This window comes from Paramormyrops kingsleyae, chromosome 3 (genome assembly GCF_048594095.1).
Source record: "Paramormyrops kingsleyae isolate MSU_618 chromosome 3, PKINGS_0.4, whole genome shotgun sequence".
Taxonomy (NCBI): Eukaryota; Metazoa; Chordata; class Actinopteri; order Osteoglossiformes; family Mormyridae; genus Paramormyrops; species Paramormyrops kingsleyae.
Window position 1 is genome coordinate 1,401,519 of NC_132799.1, and position 19,025 is coordinate 1,420,543.

The 19,025-nt window shown below is 47.3% G+C and overlaps 1 protein-coding gene and 1 long non-coding RNA gene across 6 annotated transcripts in view; one reads left to right on the top strand and one right to left on the bottom strand.

The window, feature by feature from the left end:
- Window positions 1–19,025, bottom strand: part of khdrbs2 (KH domain containing, RNA binding, signal transduction associated 2) — an 89,345-nt gene that overhangs the window by 21,529 nt on the left and 48,791 nt on the right. For all 4 annotated transcript variants that reach the window (XR_011989441.1, XR_011989439.1, XR_011989440.1 and 1 more), the window contains 2 exons: window positions 17,794–17,921; window positions 15,705–15,903 (listed from right to left, as the gene is read on the bottom strand). Coding sequence is in view for 1 of the 4 variants with exons in the window: in XM_072709352.1 (XP_072565453.1) it covers window positions 15,705–15,903; window positions 17,794–17,921 (327 nt within the window). In the remaining 3 variants the exon portion in view is untranslated. The remainder of the gene's footprint in view (window positions 1–15,704; window positions 15,904–17,793; window positions 17,922–19,025) is intronic.
- LOC140588154 (uncharacterized) overlaps window positions 1–19,025 on the top strand; it is a 28,615-nt gene that overhangs the window by 8,695 nt on the left and 895 nt on the right. The window contains exon 3 of one of the 2 annotated variants that reach the window (XR_011989442.1): window positions 16,568–18,896. The exons of the other annotated variant lie outside the window; for it this stretch is intronic. This is a non-coding gene — a long non-coding RNA (uncharacterized lncRNA). The remainder of the gene's footprint in view (window positions 1–16,567; window positions 18,897–19,025) is intronic. 2 annotated transcript variants of the gene reach the window in all.

Sequence of the window (19,025 nt, forward strand, 5' to 3'; positions counted from 1 at the left end):
GACAGGGCTCTGAGCATGTTGGCTGTCCCTGTGTTCTAGGACATTCCCTTTATATGGTGACAGGGCTCTGAGCATGTTGGCTGACCCAGTGTTCTAGGACATTCCCTTTATATGGTGACAGGGCTCTGAGCATGTTGGCTGTCCCTGTGTTCTAGGACATTCCCTTTATATGGTGACAGGGCTCTGAGCATGTTGGCTGTCCCTGTGTTCTAGGACATTCCCTTTATATTGTGACAGGGCTCTGAGCATGTTGGCTGTCCCTGTGTTCTAGGACATTCCCTTTATATGGTGACAGGGCTCTGAGCATGTTGGCTGTCCCTGTGTTCTAGGACATTCCCTTTATATGGTGACAGGGCTCTGAGCATGTTGGCTGTCCCTGTGTTCTAGGACATTCCCTTTATATGGTGACAGGGCTCTGAGCATGTTGGCTGTCCCTGTGTTCTAGGACATTCCCTTTATATGGTGACAGGGCTCTGAGCATGTTGGCTGTCCCTGTGTTCTAGGACACTCCCTTTATATGGTGACAGGGCTCTGAGCATGTTGGCTGTCCCTGTGTTCTAGGAGGCTCCCTTTATATGGTGACAGAGCTCTCAGAGGTTCCATGATTACACTTCTGAGACTGTGTGAAGTGATTGATTCTGCGAAAATGGGCATTTCTCAAACCTACTTTGAATATCAAGAGGGAGTCATCGTTCAGACTGTCCATAGATGGTTGGGTATTCAACACAATCTATTGGATGATCTCCAGAAAGGTTTTCTTTTATTGATGAAGAAAAAGTTTCACTTTGAGCTTGGGGATGGTGAGTTGGCAGGGTTCGAAACTTCCATAGTCAGTTTTTATGTAAGTGTGGAGTCATACATTGCTTAGTGTTAGAAGTTGTCTTTATGTTGTCTTGCTGCCACTAATTAACACACAACATACATGCTTATAAACTGATTTTCTGACTAATCCCTGGACATTAAGTGGGTTTCTTACTCAAACTCACAAGGCTTTTGACTTGAAACAAGCACATGTGCCAATATTTCTAGAACATGAAGAATACAATGGCATTTGTCAACCATTATTAAGAACATTAAGTGTTGGGAACATTTTGAATATTGGGAGTATTGTTCTTGTATTTCAGAAAAACGAAAGTCTGATTTCCCGCTGATTCTCAAATGAAAGCGTTTGTAACGGTAGACAGCCCTAAGCGGCATTAATTAGCTGTCCCACACCTTGAATATTAAGCAGATAATACACCTTCAGCCCTGACCTCAGTCCTGCTTTATATTTAATGATCACTTAAAGCCTCCAAAACGCACATCTGCATTCCACACTTAAATGGCATCTTGACACAGACCCTTCGTCCCTACTCAAGTGACAGATTGATTCCTACGTCATTTAAGGATCATATTCAGTCTGTCCTAATTAGTAGCAGTGTTCACCACCACTCAAACCACATGTTTGTGCAGGGCCCCCTGTTGGCCAAACATTCACTACACTAAATATTAAATTTAATAAATACAGTGGTATCTCAGAACTTGAACTTAATCCGTTCAGAACTCCGGATCGAATCCTAAAAAGTTTGAGTTGTGATCGAATTTTCCCCATAATAAATAATGGAAAACCAATTAATTGGTTCCCAGCTCCAAAAAATGACCCCTAAATATGTTTTTTTTTTCTTTAGCATTTAAACACAAAATGAACCGGATAAAACAAGAAGAGCATGTACTGTACTAAACACATCTAAGCACATTTATCAAAACAGTAATTTGTAAAGTAAGGAAATGTATCCAAACAATGTGTAATGTTAAAAAAACAATGTATCATGCCCCGATTGTCTGCTCCTTCTGCGTGCCACGCTCCCTCGTTAACCCCGTGTGGAATCCCCGTGTGATCAGCTGTTTCTGGTTGTTGTCATTAGTCCTCTGTATTTAGTCCGCGTTTCAGTTTGTTTCCCCAGTCCGGTCTTTGTATTGTCCGTCTGCGTTTTGCCTGCCTTACCTGTAATTAAACCCCATATTCCCTGATACCCTGATGTCTGCATCTTTGTCTCCGTTCTGTCCTCGCTCGGCACAACAATATTATTATAATGAAATGTATTAATGGTTTATTATTAATATTATAATAATAAGAAATCTTAATTTTTAAATGTATTTTATTATATAATAATTACTGTTACTGTCCATCATTGTCTAAATGTATTTTTACTGTCTAAATGTAAACATGCACAATGCTTGTTTACAATACAGTGAATGCGAGGCTGAGACTGAAGTGTTACCCTTTGTTGCCGCTGAGAGACGTGTCACGTGACTCATTTCCCCATGTGTACAAATTATCTTAGGTCGGTGTTCACGGTTTGACTTCTGAGATTCAGATCGAGTTCTAATGAGTTTGAGAACTGAGGTACCACTGTATTAAATTTTATAACGTTCCTTATTTGGGAGATGCTGAAGTAGCATGTTCTGCTAACCAGGTAGTTAGCTACCATCTTCTGATTGTTTTTGAAATATCTGGGCATGGGGGTGGGGTGGGCAACCTGACTCTTTCAGTGGGGCCCCAGAAACAACAAGCTGGCCCCTGGTCCTAAATCGTTAGTAATGGGACATATGCTTCATAGTGATTTCCTCTACCACAGATCACAATGTTTGTGCCATGGTTTGGTGTATAAATATTCACGTTTCTTAAGAGTTTAGCGAAGCCAGAAAATGACTGAATCCTCTCGGCCTGGTTGAATTTTCTATATATTGATATTTTGATACAAAATGAGAAAAGAAATGAGAAATTGACATGTTTCTGAGTCGAGCTGCGTGTGAATAATTTATGTTGGAAGCACAGGTTTGTATGTGGGTCAGATTCCCCAGTTTTCCTGCATTTAGCTCTGAAGTAAATTTGTAATATACAGTACATTCCATGAATTGACTGATTTGTGTCCTACTTGTTAATGGCCAGCCTGGAGTGCAGTACTTATTTACCCCAAGCAGCAAAGGGCCAGCTGGTAGTGTGGTGATTAAGGGCATCTACCCCAGGCAGCGCTGGTCCAGGTCTACTGCGGGACCTTTAAGAAAGGTTCTTAACCATAGTCCAGCTGGCCGAACAGGTCAAAATCATTGGATAAGTGTGAGCTAGCCAGCCACACGTGATGTATGAAGTACATATTCAGTTGTGAAAGTGGTCCCTGCTCTAAACACCCAGATAAATTGGCTGTTTGTTGCCCACGTCAGCTGATTTAGACCCTTTGGTTGGCACATCCCTCCTATTTGCTGGAGGCTTGTCAGGAGGCATATATCAGAGAACATCTTTTCTACAGATGTGTAAGGCAGTTGCTGATTCCTGACATGAGACCATCAATCCTCAGGATACTATCACAAAACTCCTGATTCTAAATGGCTATCTTGCCATAAACTGACAGCTGACTGAAAATTAGTGGCACCGGAGAAGCTTCTGGAACAGTGGAGTTTTCTAATGTTCTGTGAATGGTTTTTTTTTTACACATGGCTGATTTATTGAGCGCCAACGCCCGTAGACACGCTGTCTTGGGTACTTCTGTTATCTCTTTGAACATGAAGACCTGTGTACAAAATTAAGGATTTACAAGCAGGCTTGTTATGCTGATTTGCATTATAGCATGTACATGATGTTCAGCTGTCTCATCTTACAAAGGCCCCTGGCTCTTTAGGAGGAACATTCTAGAATTAGTGTGAAGTTTGATAGCTGGATTGCGTCTCTGCTCTCCGCTCTTGGTTCCCCTGTTCAGCCTGTCTGTTGTTTTCTCGCAGATCCTCCTGAAAGCAGAACCAGCTGTTCTGTCTCTTCTGCAACAGTTAGTACGTTTCCATGCACAGCTAAGTGAAGCTACGGTTATAGCTCGACTATACCATTTAATCGGACTACTGGCCTTGTCCCAGTATATATGCACAGGAGGGGAATCGATTTATTCGCTGTGTGTATGTCCGACTCCGATATGATAGGTGGCATTATCTTGGTGTTTTAGTCCAACTATGAGAAATTCGATTTAGTACGATTTCAGTCAGACTAACATGTTTACAGGTACTTTATAAGTATGGTCTTAGTCAGATTAACACAATAATTCGATTTTCTTTGTGTGCTTGTTAACGTATTGAGTTATGTCCCTGACCTGACATTCTGGAAACTTATAATTTTACTTATACACTCATAATTTCACCCATACATTGAGATTACATATGGCCTTCAAAGGTATAAATGCAAGAGCCCCCCCCCCAGAGCTGGAAGTGGCACCCCCAAGGTCTTCATTGGGAAACAAGTTGCAGCTTTTCATGCTGGCTGGCGAAGCACTTTAAGTAGCTGATTATCTACACTTTACACAGCAGGAGAAACACTGAGAGTCTGTGTGGATCAGTGCGCCTGAGATCAAGCTGGAGTCCCTGGAAACACACGCCATTCTCCCCAGATCCTCTAGGTGGCGTTCCATGCAAACCATGTCCCCCCTCAGTTCCCCTGGGCCTTTTAAAATACCTTAGCATTCAAACTGTTCATTGGCATCAATTATCGTCCTAATCTGCCCTATCTAATCCAGAACCTGCCACCGTAGAAACTAAGGCTGTATTTTAATTAATGGGGAAGGGGCTGATTAGCAGCGCAGGCATTCCCCTTTAAAATGATTTGTTCTTAAACATCCATTTACATTAATCTAGGAAAGACACTTTCTCACAGACTGTGACGGAGACTGTAGCAACCTTTTCATCCACACTTACAAACTGGGGACATTTCAGTGAGTAATTAATTGACTGTGGCCTCTTCACTGTAACAAACATATTGCTAAGGGCACATATATAATTTGTATGGCAGAGTTAGCTTGTCGTCTTCCGTTAGTGAGACTCCATCTGTCAACAACGCAGCTAATCCCACCTTCAGACCTAAAAGACCCAGGCTGTATTTATGATAAAGTTTCACTAACGATCCCCATGTGTACAGAATAGGGGCTGATTAAGTAATTTGGTGAAATCTCCAAATATGGATGAGGAACAGGGCTGTTAGCTCATTTGCCTTGTTTGCAGTGTCATTAGTCAGAACTCTCCAGAAGCCACATTCCTGTCGCTTCTGTGTGCTGTCCTCTTCTATGATCTCCCAGCAGACTGTGCTGGTTCTCCCAGGCTGAAAAATGGCATTATAGGTTCGTTCGGCCCACAGACTGGGACAGATTGCTCAAGTCCATCTCTATTGTGAATTCAGGCAGGTTTAAATGCTGCTCACGGATAGAGAGCAGCGTGTGTATGATCATGAACATGGATTTGACTAAATTAAAGCTGAGGATTATGTCAGGGATTAAGTTGTTGTTTTGAATCTCAATCCACAGCCTTGTGGTGTGAGCCGTCCCCTAAATGACAAAGCTGTGGTCCCTTTCTTCCTCTTCCGGGACATTCTCCTGCCCATTCACTTCTTCCCTGGCTTCTGAAAAGGCATTAGCAGTACAGACGACAGTTGCTGTATATAGTTGAATCAAGTTAAGTTCAATGAAGCTCTCATATTTCCAGTGGGAAGCTTCTCCGAATTCCCTGGATGTTTAAATATGCTCCCTAATATTCTGTAGAGGTATGCTGTCCTCTTGCTACTTAGCTCAATTAATCAGGCTCAGGAATGGGCTTGTGGTTTTTGGGGCCCCACTTAAAAAGTCACTTCATGGTCCCTCACCCCTCCCAGTGCAGTGACCTTGGGGGCCCATATAATTGTGTGGTTTGAGTGGTGGTAAACATTGTCACTGATCGGGTCTTATGTTTGGGTGGGCCCCCAGCCCATCGTAATGCCGGTGTGTATCGTACTTATGGAAACTCAATGCTTTGCTCAGAAAGCCCAGTGCTTTCATTTGTGTAACATTTACAAGGACTCCTGGACCTCACTGCATGGAAAGCAAGGCCCCCCTAATGGAGCCCCATTCTTACATTTTAAAACTCGGCAGGAAAACCAATTAACTCCAGCTTCTTTGAACAAGCTAAGAAGAAATAAATCAAGCGCTAACGCACGGGTGGAGGGCTGGGGCCTGCTGTAATTAGGATGGGGGGGCGCTCAATGCCTCTGTAGTGCTACTTCACTGTCAGCTGACAGCCTAACCCAGGACAGCCAGGGAGAGAGAAATGAGGGTCCGGAAGACCGTGGAGGCCTAAACACAGAAATAGCAGCTAATTACCCAGGTCCGCAGGGATCCTGCTTACGTTAGGGTATATTTCCTGGATGGGATGCCAATCCATCACAGGACAAGGGACAACCTGGACAAGATGCTAGTCCATCACAGGGCCAGGGCACAAGACAGGGGACACTCCTGATGGAATGACAGTCCATCACAGGGCACAAGGCAAGGGACACTATGGGACAGATTGCCAGTCCATCATGGCGCACAAAGCAGGGGACACTCTGGATGGGATTCCAGTCTGTCACAAGTCACAGGGCAGGGGACTTCCAGACAGAATGCCAGTCCAGCACAGGGCACAGGATGGGACACCCTGGACAGGATGCCAGTCCATCACAGGGAGGGCACTCTCTAGACAAGATGCCAGTCCATCACAGGACACAGGATGGGACACCCTGGGTGGGATGCCAGTCCATTACAGGGCAGGGGACACCTTGGAGGGGATGCCAGTCCATCACAGGGGGGACACCCAGGATGGATGCCAGTCCATCACAGGGAGGGCACTCTCTAGACAAGATGCCAGTCCATCACAGGACACAGGATGGGACACCCTGGGTGGGATGCCAGTCCATTACAGGGCAGGGGACACCTTGGAGGGGATGCCAGTCCATCACAAGGCACAGGGCTGTGGACACCCTGGACAAGATGCCAGTCCATCATTGGACACAAGGCAGGGGTACACCCAGGATGGATGCCAGTCCATCACAGGGGGGACACCCTGGACAGGATGCCAGTCCATCACAGGGGGGACACCCTGGACAGGATGCCAGTCCATCACAGGGCAGGAGACATCATGGATGGGATGCCAGTCCATCACAGTGTAAGGGACACTCTGGACAGGATGTCGGTCCATCACAGTGTAAGGGACACTCTGGACAGGATATCGGTCCATCAGAGGGCAGGAGACATCATGGATGGGATGCCAGTCCGTCACAGTGTAAGGGACACTCTGGACAGGATGTCGGTCCATCACAGGACACACAAACACAAATCACACTCTATAACCAAATGTGACTGACTATCTTTGGACTGTGGGAGGAAATAAGAGTTTGAGATAGAGGGGAAATCTCTACACACAGAGTGGGATTCAAACCCCTCCAGGCCTGGCGTCTGCCCAATGAGGCACCACGCCACCCCCATATAGGGGTGCTGACTTAAATACGGTCCAATTTTCCGTGTTCGTCTGGGTTTCATCTTGCATTCCACACACATACAGTGCTGATGTATAGTTCAGTTTACCATATCTGGGTCTTACCGTTTCCCATTGAGTATACTCTCTAAGGCCTGAATTGTAAGAGCCCTGGGAGAAGAAGCAGTTTCCTAACCTTTGTGGTGACTTCAGGCACGGCAAGGCAAGCTTATTTATACAGCACATTTTCAAACACGGGTCATTCAAAGTTCTTTACGTAAAATAAGATCAAGTAATTATGTGACTTTAGTCACATAATATTCTGCTATAGCTGCATGCTGTAGGAGGACTATGCCTGACTCGTCGGGTCAGCTGTGCTATTTTCCTTCCGTCCACCGCAGGGCAGCAACTCAAAAACGACCCCCTTCTTTCACATAGCTGCAGACACGGTTTTCTCTCGCTCGCTTCCTCATTGCAGTTTGCATGTTTTCTTCCTTGCGTTGGCATACATCTCCTCTACACAGCCCATAGACGCATGGGTCAGGTGACATGCAGACACTGATCTGCCTTTATCGTGTTTTCTAGGGGAGTTTTTGCCCTGTGATGGACTGATGTGCCCCCCAGGTGGACCTCCCCTTACTCCCCTCAGTAAACTATAGATTACAGCAGCCTTGGTAGCCTATGTGATTTCTCTATACAGATCGGTTGATCAAAGACGATCGGATGTCCTTTTTTTTTGCCCAAATGACTCTTATTCATTGCATAAAATACGGCTCTTTGTATGTGCAGAACATTTGAATGTCAATATTATCATATCTGCAAGTACATGAAATCCTAATTAACTCGGCAAGCCTGACTTAGGAACAATTGTGTCAGAGAAATGTGAATCCTTCTGCCTCCGAGGCCGTTAGCTCCAGCCACAATTAAAATGCAAGACGATAAACAGGCGGTAAGGATTATGTTAAGGATTTTGACAGTACGTCTGTCTAACGAGGCTCTGTCTGTTACTGATTCTGCAGCCGTCTTCACTGATAATAATGCGACAATTACCAAGCTTTGAAAAGAGCCGTCATTAGCTCTTACAAACTAGCTGCGTTTTCAAAGAGCTTGTGTTTATCTCCAAACTCCACGTGGGTCTCCGCACCCATTTTGAAATGGTAATGTTTACCCCTGCAAAGCTTTGTTGCCAAACAGAAGACTTTGAGGAGACATGTTTGGCCCACTCGCCACCAAAACATCCTAAAACATTACAATCAAAGCAGGGAAAAGTGAAAACAAGCATGGAGCAGGACTGACATGCATGGAAACATGTAGATTCTGCTTTGGTTATGGTTACAGTCCGGTAATGGAATAATAATTTAATTGTTTTTTTCATAATTACTTGATAAAGTTCCCAGTGTCTGTCATTTGCATAGTGGGACATACATATTTATAGGCTGTTAAAAGGCACTTTGCACAGTGGTGGGGATAAATTATAAAAGGAACAGACAGCTTATAATTATTTAACTGAACCCAAATACCCATAAAGCTTCTGCGGCACACATGATCTGTCAGCTGAGCCATGTGACTAGGAACACTGCACTTTGAACAAGCTGCTAATCCTTCCCCCGCGCTTGAATAAAAGAGGCCACGCCCAACTTTATACATGCCATCCAGGGTTTTAAGGTCCTGTGCTCTGAGTGTCACTGCTCTCACATATGCCAGCTCATCCTTAACATTAAACCATCTTTCTGCGGGGATGGCATGTTTCATTTCCTCATGGAGGAAGTGGCACAAAGACGGGCACCCAATCCCATGCAGGGGGAGTCTTGGGTGCATGCCAATGAACGGGGTCAGAATCCCACGCTTCTATACCTCTTGGGTCCAAATAATTAGCCAGAGACACTGTGTGTAACGATAAACTGGGATATTTGAAGTGGTGTGATGAGGTCTTACATGCCAACCCCCTGGCGCCCTCTAAACACCAGCCGGCGCTGAACAAACAGCATTTCTGTTCCACACAAAGAGCGTCCCATGGGAATATTCCCGTCTATGACTTACCGCATGCCTGCGTGTTCAGATTTAATCACGTCGCCTTCTTGTATGATAACACTACAAATTAAATGGCATTATAAACAACAGAGCGAGTCTTCCTGTGGGAGGTACGCAGGAGCCAATCATGTTCGCAGGGGGTGCGTTCGGTCACCGATGGCCACAGACCAGCACGGCCTTTGCCAACTCAAACATTGAGCCTGTATTTCTTGCTCTGTTGGCATACAGCTGCTCGCCTGTTTTCTGTTTCATAGAAAGTGACAAAAACATTCTTCATCACAGCCAGAATATCACTGCGTGACTGTCGCTGCATGACTATCACAAAGTGACTATCACAAAGTGACTATTACTTAGAGAAAATCGCCAACTGACTGTCAATGTGTGACTATCACCAAGTGATTATTGCCACCTGACTATCTCCACCTTTCACCGAAGAGGGCGTTCACTGTCTCGAATGGGCTTATTACTCATTCCATTTGGCTCTGAAGTTCATTGATTCCTGAGTAAGAAGTAGAGCGTTTAATTATAAATGGACACACATAACCAATAGTAGTAATGATTTATATGGGTATAAAATGCACGGTTTCTGCACGGAGAATGAAGAAATACAGTCTCTCTCACTGCTTTACTGTCAGTGTGATGGACGGCCCTTCACTGCCCTGGTCCTATACTGGGGATTTGTACAGTCTGCAGCTTTGCACATGAATACAAATTAAATTACACAACATTACACTCTGACATTTGCATTTCATCTGGCCCATCTCTCAGAACAGCGCTTTCTGTATACATGTAGGATCGGCCTTTTTTGAGACATGCATCACACAGGTGCTAAAATATGAAGTATCCTCCCCCCTCCCTCCCCATTCGCTCACTCACTTTCTCATGCAGGATGTGAGTTCTGCCTCAGATCCAACAAGATCCAACAAGCTGTATGTTTCATGGATAAGAGGGTCTAGCTGTAGTTCCTTGGAGCTTGGGAAGGACGTCGGCTTTCAGGAAGGGGATGTAATGAACCCTGTCCTTCCTTAGGCATGTGGCATCAGGGAGGATGACTTAATTAACTGAAGACAGACACGTGCGGAGCTGCAGCGCCCCCCAGCAACAGCTAAATATAGCCATGAGTGAATAAGGCACTCCCTGATATGATGTTGAACAATCCTGTGTAAACAAAGGCTGAGTTTTAACAATCGCCCTCCTTTATAAACGCACCTCAAAGCCTCACTCGTATTTTTGTTCCCAAGTGTCCATGAGGCTCCAGTGACAAATTGTCGCTTCAGGTTAAAAACGGGTAGCGTGGAGCATATGTTGTGGTGCCGGTGAGCCCATGGGCACAGGCCGTAGCAGGCTGCCCTTCGCGTCTATGCACTGGTCACTTTCACTGGTCACAGCGGTTGTTCTCAGGGGTCAGACGTCTGGTCATGGGCTTTGGATGAGCAGATGGCTGGGCTGGGCCAGGCCGCGTCCCCCATTAATACTCAGGGATCCCCCTCCCTCACCATGCTAAGAGGCTAATGTCTTTATTCCCTGGTTGTGCCCATGTCTCCACAGATATGATGTCCAGCATCTAAACACCCGTGCTGCTAACAGTTTAGCATGGTGACATAATAAAAGGCTTACTGCCACCTCTAATGGCCTGTCAATTTTACAAGCCACTGGCCCAGGCCTGTAAGCGGGGGAATTCATAATCAAAGCTCTAGAGGGGGGAGGCCCCACTCCCGGCCATCACTCCTCCGTGCGGCCGTCTGCGAGGAGAGCGGATGCCTGCCCGTGTGACAAATCGTTGCTGTACGTTGGCCAAAACCGGCACCTTCCAGCCGCCAAAAACTGAGCTAATTTGCCTTGTGATTGTGGAAACGCTCCTGTCGGTATTTTTAAGGAAAGGTTTTTTCCCCACATCCAGTATTAATTCAACGTTTCAAGCACAGGGAGACCTGATGGTGAAAATGTAAAATGTAAAATCGAAAATGTTTGACTGTAATTAGAGGTGTCACTTTCATTATAATAATTTCACAGAACCCCCCCCAAAAAAAAACCCAATATTCACTTGGGAAGTTCATCCTCTGGGCGGCGTGGTGGTGCAGTGGGTAGCACAGCCGCATCACATCCTGGGACCTGGTTCCAGTCTTCATGTGTGTGGAGTTTGCATGTTCTCATGCTGTTGTCTCCTCGCACAGCTGCCTCACATCCTGGGACCTGGTTCCAGTCCTCATGTGTGTGGAGTTTGCATGTTCTCATGCTGTTGTCTCCTCACACAGCTGCCTCACATCCTGGGACCTGGTTCCAGTCCTCATGTGTGTGGAGTTTGCATGTTCTCCTGCTGTTGTCTCCTCACACAGCCGCATCACATCCTGGGACCTGGTTCCAGTCTTCATGTGTGTGGAGTTTGCATGTTCTCATGCTGTTGTCTCCTCGCACAGCTGCCTCACATCCTGGGACCTGGTTCCAGTCCTCATGTGTGTGGAGTTTGCATGTTCTCCTGCTGTTGTCTCCTCACACAGCTGCCTCACATCCTGGGACCTGGTTCCAGTCCTCATGTGTGTGGAGTTTGCATGTTCTCATGCTGTTGTCTCCTCACACAGCTGCCTCACATCCTGGGACCTGGTTCCAGTCCTCATGTGTGTGGAGTTTGCATGTTCTCCTGCTGTTGTCTCCTCACACAGCTGCCTCACATCCTGGGGCCTGGTTCCAGTCTTCATGTGTGTGGAGTTTGCATGTTCTCCTGCTGTTGTCTCCTCACACAGCTGCCTCACATCCTGGGACCTGGTTCCAGTCCTCATGTGTGTGGAGTTTGCATGTTCTCATGCTGTTGTCTCCTCACACAGCTGCCTCACATCCTGGGACCTGGTTCCAGTCTTCATGTGTGTGGAGTTTGCATGTTCTCATGCTGTTGTCTCCTCACACAGCTGCCTCACATCCTGGGACCTGGTTCCAGTCCTCATGTGTGTGGAGTTTGCATGTTCTCCTGCTGTTGTCTCCTCGCACAGCTGCCTCACATCCTGGGACCTGGTTCCAGTCTTCGTGTGTGTGGAGTTTGCATGTTCTCCTGCTGTTGTCTCCTCCCACAGCTGCCTCACATCCTGGGACCTGGTTCCAGTCTTCATGTGTGTGGAGTTTGCATGTTCTCATGCTGTTGTCTCCTCACACAGCTGCCTCACATCCTGGGACCTGGTTCCAGTCTTCATGTGTGTGGAGTTTGCATGTTCTCATGCTGTTGTCTCCTCGCACAGCTGCCTCACATCCTGGGACCTGGTTCCAGTCCTCATGTGTGTGGAGTTTGCATGTTCTCCTGCTGTTGTCTCCTCGCACAGCTGCCTCACATCCTGGGACCTGGTTCCAGTCCTCATGTGTGTGGAGTTTGCATGTTCTCCTGCTGTTGTCTCCTTGCACAGCTGCCTCACATCCTGGGACCTGGTTCCAGTCCTCATGTGTGTGGAGTTTGCATGTTCTCCTGCTGTTGTCTCCTCACACAGCTGCCTCACATCCTGGGACCTGGTTCCAGTCTTCATGTGTGTGGAGTTTACAGGTTCTCCTGCTGTTGTCTCCTCTGGGTACTCTGATTTCCCTCCACAGACCAAAAACATGCCGTGGCTAATTAGAGTTACCAAATTCCCTGCCTTGTGCCCAAAGGTTCTGAACCCCCTGCAACCCTGAACAGGATAAGCAGTTTCAGAAAATGGATGGAAGTTCATCCTCCCCCCTGCCAAATCCAGGGGCTGGTTTGCTGTTTCTGGGGGCCTTCAGAGCCCCCTGCTCTCCCTAAGGTAGTGACTGTTTGTGACCAACAGGGGGCCCCCACCCACAGGGGCCCATATGCAATTCTGTGGTTTGAGTGATGGTAAACGCTACTGCTAACCATACACCCCTAACCTAACACAACTAGCCTGTCTGCACTTAACTAACCCGGTGACACCATCTTCTGCTGACCTGAATGATAAAAACCTTCCTTTGAATACTGTTTAAAGGTGTCCATCTTTCACAGTATAGCCTCTTTATCAAAGTACCTTTCAGAGTGTAACCTCTTCATGAATGATCTTGTTAAATTATTTATAATGAATGTCATAGATTTTTATTAATGGACATCAATTAAATATTAATTAAAAGAGTATAAATCATGCTCAATATAGTTACAGTACAGTGCAAGAGTATTAAATAGAAAATGCTTTTTTGAATGTTACAGTATAACATTTGCAGAATTTTGATCTATAGTGTAAGTCCTGTGTCTCTCTGCGCTGGTAACCTTCACTCTCCTGGGTGGCCTGAAGGGGGGGTGTAAATAGCAGTGTAGCTGCTCCCACTGTCTGGGTCGCTCCTGAGCCGGAGAGCTAATAGGATCACATGAGGGAATACGGACAGGGCCTGATGTTTCCTTCACCTTTCTTCCCAAGCACAAAAGCGTCACCCCTTGTACGCACCCCCTCCAGTCGCTCATCAGCCCCCCCCAGCTGCTCCCCTCTCCCACCGAATTGGTATCCGCTGCTGGGAATCGATCCCCTGTTCCCCCGTCGGTTATATTACACCCCCCTCTACAATATCAGTTTTATAAACTTGATTGAGTCACTCAATCATGCGGGTGCTTCCCCGGGGCCCGGCATTAATACGGAAAGCCGGAGAGGCCGTTCAACCCAACACGCCGTAAAACGAGCTTTAATTGAAAATGCGGCCACTTCATCCGGGCCGGCAGCATCCTTCATGTTTATATGAAAGCCATAATTATCGGCAGGGCACATCAGCGGACTGATAGCGCTTCGGGTTACGGTCGATAGGAAACCCAAGCGCCAGGCGGCGCGTGCTGCGGCAGGTCTCGCACTCGCGGGGAACACGTCCTGACTGCTGTGTCAGTGTCTTAATCGGTACACAGAGTCACTGAGCCCAGCTGCTCATAATTGTTAGAGAAATAAGGGCAGTGGAAGTGTTACTGTCACAGCACTGGAATGCAGCGTTATTGTCATAACTGGACTGGGATTCAGAATCGGCCCTGGACCCTGCGGTAATTTTGCCTGGTATGCTGATTGGCCAGTCCAGGCCAGTACTGACCCTGTGATATTTAAATGAGATGGTCTGTAGGGTGAGCAAACACCATCCCTCTCAGAACCCCATGTATGGTACAGATGGCGGGCAGCCGCTTCCACACAATGGCCAGACAGGAATAACACAGGCCTGTCAAGGTAAAGTGCACCACAGTTCCTTCTAAAAGCAATTTGCCACTGATCAGAGGCTGGAGGTCGGGTTGTTTTTAAAGGCAAAGCGCAGCAGACGTGAGAATGAGTGTGCAGGAGACTGGACGCTCTCCCAAAGCTCTTAATCCCCCTGCTCACCATTTCACCAGAAACACTCAGGCTCCTCCGTTAAAAGTCAATTCTACTCCATAATGAGGCTACACTCACGCACATCCCCATGCAGACGGAGTGATATGTGATGGTTGGAACACGCAAGACATCCTGCATGCAAAAGAGGCCTGTACAGGAAGCACTCACTCTCTTATGAGGTTGTGACAAGACCGGCTCTGACCTCAAAAAGCACTTGGCATCCGAGAGCCACCTTGGGCTGTTGGGGTGCTGGAAAGGAAGAATGGTGGGGGAGGGGCTGTGTGCATTGGGGTGTGCAACCCCCCCCCCCCCCCCGCTGCTAAAGGGGGTGGCGGGGTATCAATATCTGGAGGACCAGGCCGCCTCGTCTCCTGGAAATTTCCCTGGATCAACACCATGAGTGGCGTGAAGAATAGGATGGCGAAGATCAAGCTGGCTACATATCAGAGTTTACAGCGGACCCTCTTGCCATCTGCCACACGCCGGCTGCATTAACCTTTGGTAAATAGAATTTCGTAAAATGCAATTTCATGCTTTAATCGATGTGTCCCGGTGGGGTATGGATTTTCATGCTTGCTGGAGAACAATGTGTACCTCATTTCGGCAGGAAAAAGCCTTTTGTTTTCAATCATTTAAGGAAAATGAAGGGAGACGCGGGAGGCGATGGTTTCATATTTTGATTATTGCAGGTGTTATACAGCACTGGATGTTAAGAAGTGGCGATACCTCTCAGCATTAACTGAGATGCGACCTGCTTCTGTACTGACGCTCAAACGGGAACTACATTATATTTACTTTGCGGGCATTTTTATCCAAAGCATCATACATTTTGAGAAAGGGTCAACCTTTTGCTGGAGTACTTGGGGATAAGGGCCTTGCTCAGGGACTCAGTGGTGACATCACTCTGTTGACACAGGGATTTGAATCAGTGACCTTCTGATGACAAGCACAGCATTCCAACCTGCTGAGCCGTGTTTGCGAAACAGTGACTTAGTGTGCATGAATGCCCTGTATTTGCATAGAAGGACAGTGACAGAGCGACCCCTTCCTAGATATACACAGCAGTAATGCAATGTGCAGTGTGTCACTTACATACTCGTCGTAGGACTCATGTGCAGCGGGCAGCAGTGGTGGTCGGTATGCGGGGGTTCCCGGTGCTCCTCGGGCACGGGGGGCTGGCACACCCCTGGCGGCTGGGGTCACGGGCAGTGCCCCCCGAGTGCCAACGCTCCCTCTGGGTGCCGCCGCACCTCTGCCTAGTGGGGGGGGTGGGGCGGCTCCACTCCGTCCCCTGGGGCACAGGGCAAAAAAAGTCAGAGGTCATTTAGAAGTCAGTTAAAGGCAGCAGGGAGATAAATATAGTCACCATGGGGGCAGTGAGATGGAAGTGGGCAGGGCAACTCCCTGCCCCCTTGTCATTGACCCTCCATATCGGGGAGAGTGGGGTAACTGCACTCTGTCCCCCAGTGTGAGGGGCGAATCAGAGGTCAGTCAGAGGGCATTTAAAGGTCATTTAGAGGTCAGTCAGAGGGCAGCAGGGTGATGTGGAGGGTCAATGACAAGGGGGAGAGTGGGGTAACTGCACTCTGTCCCCCGGTGTGAGGGGCGAATCAGAGGTCAGTCAGAGGCATTTAAAGGTCATTTAGAGGTCAGTCAGAGGGCAGCAGGGTGATGTGGAGGGTCAATGACAAGGGGGAGAGTGGGGTAACTGCACTCTGTCCCCTGGTGTGAGGGGTAAAATGAATCAGAGGTCAGTCAGAGGCATTTAAAGGTCATTTAAGGGTCAGTCAGAGGGCAGTAGGGTGATGTGGGGCATCACTCTATCTTCATGGGTATCAAGGTCCATTTACAAACATGTCAGTGAGCACACAAACGGTTCAGAGGAGGGTCTGGGTTCTGAAATGGCCTCACAGGCACCTTGCTGACACTTTATGTCCTTTATAACTCCTTGAAAGGCTCCGACCAATCAGCTGCCGACAGACGGGAAATGACCAGCAGGGTCACGCAGACTACCACGGGCCAGTACTTCAGGAGGCACGGGCATAAACATGGGCTGCCATCTTTAAGAACTCAGCTTCCCAATTTGCTGAGGTGTTGTGGGAGTCATCGTGTGAGAAGGAAGTCATCCTCTACCCGCTCCGCTGGCTCAGAAGCAAACAACTCCGTAAAGGGATTTTCCCTTCTCCATTCATGTCCGTCCCGCTACTTTGGGGAGATGCTGGGATGCATCAGCTGAGAATGACATGGTAGCTCTGGCTTTGCAAATGCAGGATGTGAGGGATGATGGACCTTCTCTGCCCACCCCTGTTTGCTAGAGAAACGTATTCCAGGCTGGTGTTCCAGGGTCTTATGGTCACCTAGTATGTGGTGCTCAAAAATATAAAGAGTTTTTGAGACATGAATAATCAGCAGAAGTGCGAGTGAGATGGGTGCCCAATCACGCTAATGGCAATCAGGGATGCGGGCAGAGTGAGGAGGGGCGTGAGTGGGGAGGACAGTGAGATTGGATGAGGCAGCTTCAGGGAGGGCGGACCCTGTTTTGTGCTGCTATCACCTGAAACTCAGTGAACATGAGATTTTTACCGGGCATTTACGTCACACATTTGCCATGGAATATCTGCCAGTTGGAATACAAACACTGATAATCTCAAACCTTACCAGAAGGATGGCATACAGAACCAGTCATAAGTTTGACACACCAAGCCACCTACAAAGGAGCGTGATAGTGTTGTATGACTTGGTTTTGGGGTCCACATTCCTGATTGCCATTAGCGTGCACTCATCTCACTCGTATCAGAAGGAAAAGCGGCTAATGAGTGTGCACCACTGTGCAGCACTGGCAACCTTCCCAGTCCTAAGCCATAAAGCTTTTTTTTGTGTAATTCTTTCTGGTCAGTGCATAATTCCATATGCGTTATTTTATAGTTTCTGTGTCTTTGTAATTATTCTAAAACATACAGAATAGTACAAATAAATCTTTGTATGGGTAGGTCCAGATTTTTGACTGGTACTGTAGTACATGATTAAATAAACATCACCTCAGATATTCTAGCTGAAATGGAAATGATACTTTTGAGAAAACATGTATCACTAGCGGGGACAGACTATTTTGAATCCTGTAACTGCCCTGAGTCATTGAGGCCTGCGCACAATTGAGCCGGCCGAGGTTGTGATGGACTACCTTGCCGTTGCTGTGGAGGTTAGCCGCAAGCCCCGCCCCCGCACGCTCCTCCCGCGGCTGCCGTCATCCGACCCGTTCAGGTAGGACAGCTCCCTCAGCTGCTCCTGCCGGATCTCGTCGTTGTAGTCCTGTGCATGAGATGATCATGTGACTTTAATTAAATGTACTGCTCACCCAATCACACCGTCATGTGACAAGCAGCACAGCCTATCAGAACGCAAGATGAAAGACAGTAGATGCTCTTACTGGTCTATTTAAGCACAACATTATTTGAAAAATAAATTCTAAAGGCTTAGCTTTTGCTTATATTTTAAAGGGTTATATCTCATTTAAATGGCTACCATTTGGGGTTCAGGTTAAAGCTACTTATGTTTTTCATTTGAGAGTGATTGCTGGTGTGTGATTTAGCAAAAGATGGTGAGAAATCTGGGAAGAGGAGGGTGACAGGACTGGGAAGTCACAAGATGAGCCCAGGTGGGACAAAAATGCACCATTTACATTTGGCACCCCCCCCCCCCAGCCTTAGCCCCTGTCACACACTGCACACATGGGAAAAAAGACAAGCCATTCATCAGTGCTGTCATTAGTATATGTGGCCCCCGCAGGGACAAAAAGCACGAGGGCTCCATGTGGGCTCACTCTGCGGTTCCTGCTCCTCCCTAATTATACACCATAAGGCATCAAGAGAATGCTAAGAAAATGGAAAATACAGTTCCATCACCACAAAGAAATGAAATGGTCTAATTTCCATTGTATGGTAATTATTCTCCTCATCTTGTGAACTGAATTGTAAGAGGTGGTTTCAAGATTCACTCTGAAATCTGCCATGAAATCCAAACCCATCAGGTACAAGTCTGACGGATTCCCCTTTAAGGGTAGCAGGAGCCTAGTAATTCCTGGCCCAATCTGGCAACCCTGGAGTTCCCAGGCCGGCACGGCTTGCAGAAGCAGCTGGAGTGGATACAGCTGCTCAGACATCACACCTGTAGTCAATCCACTAATCATTCCCTGTTAAACTCCAGGCTAAAGTCAATGGGGCTGGAGTGGTAGGGGGTCCATTTTGGCAAGCTGAGGCGAGTGGCACCTCAGCACAGCGCTGCTCGGTGAGTGTGTCTTGGTGGTTTCTCGTTGCGGTTCTTGCCAGCAGAATACCCCAGATTGCTATCTTGTGTCGTCCTGTAGAGTTCTGTTTAAGAAAGGACCTGCACATCTTACACTGTAGTGTTTTCTAG